This window comes from Triticum aestivum, chromosome 5A (assembly GCF_018294505.1).
Source record: "Triticum aestivum cultivar Chinese Spring chromosome 5A, IWGSC CS RefSeq v2.1, whole genome shotgun sequence".
Classification (NCBI taxonomy): Eukaryota; Viridiplantae; Streptophyta; class Magnoliopsida; order Poales; family Poaceae; genus Triticum; species Triticum aestivum.
Window position 1 is genome coordinate 1,188,604 of NC_057806.1, and position 7,149 is coordinate 1,195,752.

The 7,149-nt window shown below is 48.0% G+C and overlaps 1 protein-coding gene across 1 annotated transcript; it reads right to left on the reverse strand.

The window, feature by feature from the left end:
* Positions 1–314: 314 nt before the first annotated feature.
* On the reverse strand, positions 315–5,420 carry LOC123101907 (sucrose transport protein SUT2). Its single transcript, XM_044523147.1, has 5 exons — positions 4,738–5,420; positions 1,836–2,569; positions 1,663–1,726; positions 1,533–1,576; positions 315–842 (listed from the first exon to the last, which is right to left on the reverse strand). The coding sequence occupies exons 1-5, from the start codon at positions 5,252–5,254 to the stop codon at positions 678–680; spliced, it is 1,524 nt and encodes a 507-aa protein (XP_044379082.1). The 5' UTR covers positions 5,255–5,420; the 3' UTR covers positions 315–677.
* Positions 5,421–7,149: the final 1,729 nt, after the last annotated feature.

Consider the following 7,149-nt stretch of genomic DNA (forward strand, 5'->3'; position numbering starts at 1 on the left):
GTGGTGACTGTCACGCTGGGGCGTGTAGGACTGTGAGGTAGATGGCTGAGAGAGGAGATCGTGTGAGAGTAATGCATTTTGCCCACACATAGACGTGTGAGAAGGACCGCAAGAGAAAAAAAAGGCGTGTGGATGCTAGTTGTTTTGCCCACACGTAGGCGTGTGGGCTGGTCCTTTTAGACACTATATAAAACGTGTGGGCAGACCCCTTAACGCCCACATGTGTGGCAGTTATCGTCGTGCAAGAAAGGAAGGAAGGAAGGAAATAAATCATGAACAAGTGACAGGGAGGACCTCCAGTGCCAACAATAATCTCAAACAAAACCCTGCAACTTTTATTGCTTGATTGATAATCTCCGACAAAATGACAAAATATCCGATATACAACAACATATGACCGACCATGTTTCACACCGACAAGCGAAAAAAAGGCGACGATAGGGCCCATGGAGGAAAATTCCAGAGCCCTCCTACTTTTGGCCTTGAATTTGAACCGAACCCAACTTGATGATGACAATATACAGACCCCCCATGCCTAGTGTAGTGTAGGCAGCGTTCCCAGTGTCTTGGAACCAGTGTGCAAAGAATGAATGGTTGCAACTTGAGACCAACCTGCCTTCCTTCCTTGTCTGCAACATAACAATGTCTCTGTATACTCGCTTCGCTCACTCGAATCATCATCGTTGGGTGGTTTTCTTCTTCGGTCCGAGCCGGGCTCGCGGGAGCCCAAGGATGGCTACCAGCCCGCCCACAAACGAGGCTGCGGCGGCCACCCAGAAGGATGGCGCGTTCCCTCCGCCGAAGAGCTGGTCCCACGGCCCGCTGCCCAGCGACACGATGATCTGCAGGTACCGCACGGTCACTTCCAGTTAACTTTCTGTTTCCCCTAGAAAAACATATGCTTCTACTTTTGTGTTTCACCTAAAAAAACATATGCTTATACTTTTCTACTCAAGTTTTCAGGTTCAATTCTGCTAATTAGTGCAGATCACAAGTTTTAGGTAAATAAGGCACGCAGTCATGAAACGTGAGGACTTCTCATTCTCAAGGCTGCAGGAACTGTTAGAATGTTTTATCCGAGAACTGTGGTTATAACTAAGTTGATCATGTGTAGAGCATTTGGCTTAGTTTTTTAGATCTCTAGTTTTTATGTTATTCGGCTAATTGATTTCTAGTGCAAAAGCTCAAGGGCTTGGTTTTCTGAGACAACACATGCTTCTGCTTGTGTTGTCCTACTAGACAGGGTTCCTTGGTTTATATAGGTACAGACCAGTGGAAAGATCAGGAAATGATAATAATTTTTATAAGATTTCAAGTTTGAATGCATATGCTCCTGGTTATTAGGTACAGACTACAGAACAATGGAATTAGTAGTAGTTTTTAGTATTGCTGTATGACTAAGATGGTTCAACTGGCTATTACATTTAATTCCTTTGGAGCCGGAAGCTTAATCAGATACATTTTCATATAAAATATGCATATACACCAACTATACTCCAAACGGGAAACATAATAGAAAAAGGAGTAAATACCTGTGGTATCACAATAGATAAATTAAGAATGCCCATTGCTAGACCTGTGGGGAAAAAGGGACAAATGTAAGAACTAAGAACACAGATCCAATATGATGCAGCCAAACAGTTTAGTGAAAAGCAAGATTACCTTGGCCTAGCCCAAGATTTTCAACACGACTTGCAGCCATCGCATATGGTATACTGTACGTGACCTGCAACGGCAAAAATAAAAGGATCATCAATACCATGACCATGCATATAACATGTATAGGAGGGAAAGAAAACCACATTAGTGCCAAAGAAAAAAGTTCTGTTACTGACCGACAGAGGTGCTCCTAGGATTGTGAACACAATGAGGGAAGCGGCGACAATGCCGGTTGGAGGTGCTCCACTAGGTCCATAATCCAGGTTCTGCGCAACGTATGTTATAATAAGCATCGCCACGAAGCACAGAGCCATGATGATATTGGAGACACCCCATACAAGTCCAGCTCCCCACTTCCTACACAACTTCTCCATTCCAATAGATGTGATCCCGAGAACGACCGAGTTGAGCATGAGACCAAAAGAGCCCATTCTCACACCGTCATGATACTTTTGGGTGTCGGCGACGATCTCCGGGCTTCCCCGGTAGATCTCTCGGCCCATCCAGTCGGTATCAAAGAGGATGAAAGGGAACCACCCGATCCAGGTAAGCGAGGTGACGATCAAGACCATCCAAACAGGCATCGTGAAGTACTTGAACGACCCGAAAAGCTCAAAGAGGAAAGCCTCCTCCTCGTGGCTGCTCGGAGGCGCCGCCTCGTCGCTTCCGAAAGTAGGGTTGTCCTGCACCGTCACCACGCTAACGTATGTCGTGATCGCTAGGATGATGATATCGAGCAGGAACGCAGACTTGAGGTTGGCGCAGCTGACGCTGCAGGACTCGGTGATAGTGAACGGGAATATCTTGTACCAGCCATTGTATGCCCCGGTGGCGTACCCGAGTATGTTCCCCAGGGCCATGAAGAGCGAGAAGTAGGCGTTGGCGATCCGGGTCCTCCTCGGGTCATTCTCTGCAAACAGAAATAAATGATCAGTCAGAAATCAGTTTACGCTCGAGGTGGAAGAAGCTAACTTATATCACAGCATGGCAGACAACAGTCTGTTGATGCTGGGTACAACAATTTAAAATTTTGCTAACCATGCAGAAATGCATCTAAGCTGGGACTACGTAGCACTATTCTAGCAGATAACAGAGAAAGTTTAAGGAGGGTGCATCTGATTTGATTGTACGGGCAAATGGGCCCCGATCAGATGTTCACTGAGAAAGCTCACAACTTGTGTAATAAAGATTGTGTCAGCTGAACTCAATTGTCAAAACACAAGATAGCAGTGATGGTCATATAATCTGAATAGATAATAAATCAATAAATTCAGATCATTTGTGTGGCTACGACACAGAAATAGTGATTGTGCAATAAATTTTGTGTCAGCAGAACTCGATTGTCAAACCAGGAAAGCAGTGATGGCTATATATTCTTAGTAGAGAATAAATTCAGATCATTTGTGTTTGCTACGGCACAAAATCTGTTGTGGCCCACGAAAAAAGCACATCACCCTCATCTCATCAGTGTAAACATTTTGTCGCACCACATTAAAAGAGTGACAGGCAGGCAACTGGGAGACCACGGCCACCACAGAGCATCGGTAAGGCAGGAAATCAATTATCAATAAAACAAACATGCAGGGGGCCCTCCCATCGTTGAGTGCTGACAAAAACAGAAGAAAAGAAAATAAAAGAAAAGAAAAGATGGCATCCCATCGTATGATTCGAGATCTGGCACTGCAATGCTTAAATAGCTGTCTCCCTCCCAAGCTGGTCGGCATTGCATTGGCCTGGTCTGATCCAGGAGCGAAAGCGACGTGCTGATCGTAGCTTCCCGCACACTTGTTGATCATCATCAATGTGCAATGTGCAATGGGCAGCCAGACTCGATTGTCAAAACTCAAAACAGGAGACAGCAACGCCGGGTATATGAATAAATGGATGTTCTGAATAGGGAAGTATAATTAATTGTAATAAATTCAGATATATATATATATATATATATATATATATATATATATATATGTTACATTTAAGACAGAAATGCGTGTGTGGCTACCACAACAAGCACACATCACCCCCCATCTCATTCATGAGCGTAATGTTTCCGTGCACGTGACGAAAGAGTGAAGCAAGGCAGCACTGTCAAGGCAGGCAGGCAGGGGCCCCTCTGAGAATACCTGGCTGTTAACAAAGATGCCTTTGGGTGTCCTAAGATCCGAGATCTGGCAACAGTTAGGGACGAAAGCAAAGAGTGTAGTAGCAATGCAGTGCTTAAATATCTCTCTCGTGGTCAGGCAGGTCGGCATTGGCCGGATCCGAGGGCGAAAGCGACCCGCCGGGCCGAGCTTCCCGCACACTCCTTCATCATCAATCCTCCATCGCACACATAGAAAATGAATGAAGTGGTGTATGGAGGGAAAGGACAAGGCTTGGTGGCGACATTTGTACCAACCGCCCGTGATTATTCAAAGGTTTGCATCGCTGTAATGGAGTGCCACGTCCCCATTGTTAGTGTGGCATCAGCATATAGTATAGTAGTATTCAAAGGTTTGGTCTGGTCTGTTGTGTAGTGTAGTGTGTGCTGGTAACAAACAGGGCAGCTGGCTGACAATACTCAATAATATGATGTGAAGAAGAAGAAGAAGAAGAAGAAAAAGGAATTCTTGAGAGGCCAAAGCCGACCAACGGAGCAAGAATCCTTTTTCTCGGCCTAAAGCGGAAAGCGACATTGATCTTCCCTCTTTCTCTCTCGTGTGCAGGTGCAAGTGCAATGCAATCTTCCGGCCACACACAGAGAGAGACGAGGAATATTAAACAAAAAAAATGGGTAGGAGGATCGTTTTTGCACTTGACCCCTCGTCGTGTAGCAGGGATTGCGAATCCCAATTATCAATCTCATCTGTCAATCAGTCAGGAGAATGAATTCCCCATCGTGAAGCCCCCAAGAACCATGTATGTGCTCCAGTACAGGTGTAAAATTGAACTGAATGCTAAGCAGCAATCGTGCAGAATCGAATCAATCTGCACCGCCCAGGCCCGAATTTTTTGCCTTTGGTAAAAGCAGCAAGCAAGCAAGCAAGCAGAGGAAGCAATCAGGGGGAAGGAAGGAAGCAGCGGAGAATTCGGTGGCACCTGTGAGGTCTGCGAGGAAGGCGCGGCATGGCCCCTGCGTGGCGTTGTTGCCGACGTCCAGCAGCCAGAAGCCGATGAGGTAGACGATGATGGCGCCGAACCGAGTGGACCCGGGCACGATGTTGTCCCCGAAGAGCCGCCCCAGGTCGGCGGAGAAGCCGACGGTGAGCACGGAGAAGGCGATGGAGGCGGCGCCCGCGGCGATGAAGGGCCGGCGACGGCCCAGCGGGGAGTTGGCCGGCGCGATGCGGTCCGAGAGGTGGCCCACCAGCGGCTGCACCAGGAGGCCCGACAGCGGGCCGCAGAGCCAGACCAGGCTGGCGAAGGCGTGCGGGATGCCGAGTTCTTGGACGTAGGGGGTGAGCAGCGAGAGCTGCAGCGCCCACCCGAATTGGACCCCGCAGGCGACGGAGGCCGCCCGGAGCAGGGAGCGGAGCGGGACCTTGCGCGGCGGAGGCGGCGGCGCGGCCGAGGAGGTGCCCCCGCCCCCGCCGGTGTTGGGCCGCCGCGGCGGCATCGCCCTTGATGAGTGGTCTTGGACTTTCTTGAACTCCTCCGGCCGGGTGCCGCGTCGGCGTGGTGGTGAAGAGACCTGGGAGAGAGGGAAGGGATGGGGGAAGGGGAGGGGAAAGCAAAGTATCTATCTATCGCTCTCGGCTCCGGCCTCCGGTGGAGTGGAGGAGTCCACGGATGGAGGGAGGGAGGAGACGGTAGAGGTAGGGACGGACGTGGCAGCGAGCGAAAAAATCGATACTTTTTTTGGCGAGGCGAAACGGACGTGGCTACCGTCCACGGTGGGCACCCTACCACTCAGCGATTCTTGTTTTCTACCTATCCTACCAATTACCTCCTCTTTCCAATGATCAATCTTTTTCTTTAGGCCAACTCCAGCGCACGATTCTAGACGGACGTTTCTTTACTTGTGGATTTTGTCTGTTTCTTTTTTTAAGATGCGGTGGCCGTGCGTCCAACGCGTAGACACATCCCGCCTGCATATTGTTCGTGTAAATTTTTTTACAAGCCGATATTCTTTTTCCATCATTGATTTTTTATACATGAAAATAATCATCAAATTTTGACTAGAAAAATAAGACCAAAGAAAACAATAACCACAAGAATACATTTTAGAAGATAACCAACTTCCATGACTGCTTCTGTAAGTTGGATTAGTGCTTTCTCGATGCATTCATTGTTGATCTGTAAAGGCTCGATCTTGCGTGCTTTTTTCTTTATTCGAGTGTAAAGAAGTAGATGTTGCTTCCTCGCATCCAGTCTCATGTCTAGCCTCTATTCTAGTAGCTTAATCGATTTTTGCCTGGAACAGTGCACGCTCGTCTATTACTTCACGTCATCGGTAGAAGCTAGCTCTTATCGGTTGGATCTGTAGTCATTGTTCTTTTTATCTCGCAAAAAAAAATTGTCATCATTGTTTCACTCATATTATTATTATTATTATTATTATTATTATTATTATTATTATTATTATTATTATTCCCTTGCAATACTTTTTTATGAATATACACATAGTACTTTTTTTGTTTGTTTATTCAACAATGAGACCTCTGTGTTTGCATGTAAATAATCGGGTCACATATTACACTAGGGATAAAATGGTTTTTTTAGGTCAGACTTAACATCGTTACTAGCCAAAGCTAACGAAAGTGTCACATAGGGAACAAAATAAAGTTAGAGTGTCGAAAAGGGAAGAAACACGTTTTTTGGGCCAAAAAAGGAAGCAAAATTTAAGGAAGGGCCAAATAAGGAATTCTCTCTAAAATTTTAAGTTAGCACAACTAGTTAAATCCGAGAGCACAACCGAAACTAAAGTAGCACATACCCAATCAGTTGAGCACTTGATGAACACCCATGCGGGATGTTCCGACGTTCTAGACACGCGGCGTAAGACCTACTTTGGGCAGTCGTTGCACTTAATGAGTGGCAATGATGCGCCGATGAGCTTTTGGGCCAGCACCGAGCCCGACTGACCGCTGTTCATGTATCTGTCGGCGAACCACGGATGGTGTAGATTCAAGCGGCTATAGGCGGAGTCAGCACCTCAATGCGGCCTTGTCGGGGCCTTCCGACCCGGTGCCCGGCCAGTCCATGGCACGGCGTGGCCTTCAGGGCGAGCTCAAGCCCGACCGGATCCGCTTTAAATCCGGCCGCCGGGTGCGTAAATCAGGTGGGCGTGGTAGGGTAGCTCGGGGGCATCGACCGAAAGGGGGCTGGGCGAGCACACATCCGAGCTACACAGCTGCAATGGTGGCGGCGGCGGCGGCGAGGGGCAAGAGTGGAGGGGGTGCGGCTGGAGGGGTGGGAAGGGGCGGATAGAAAAAAGGGGTCCCTGTGCCACCGACGAGCAGGCCAGGGGAGGACACGCGCACATGGCCTGCCTGTCCGTGCGCTGTCCTT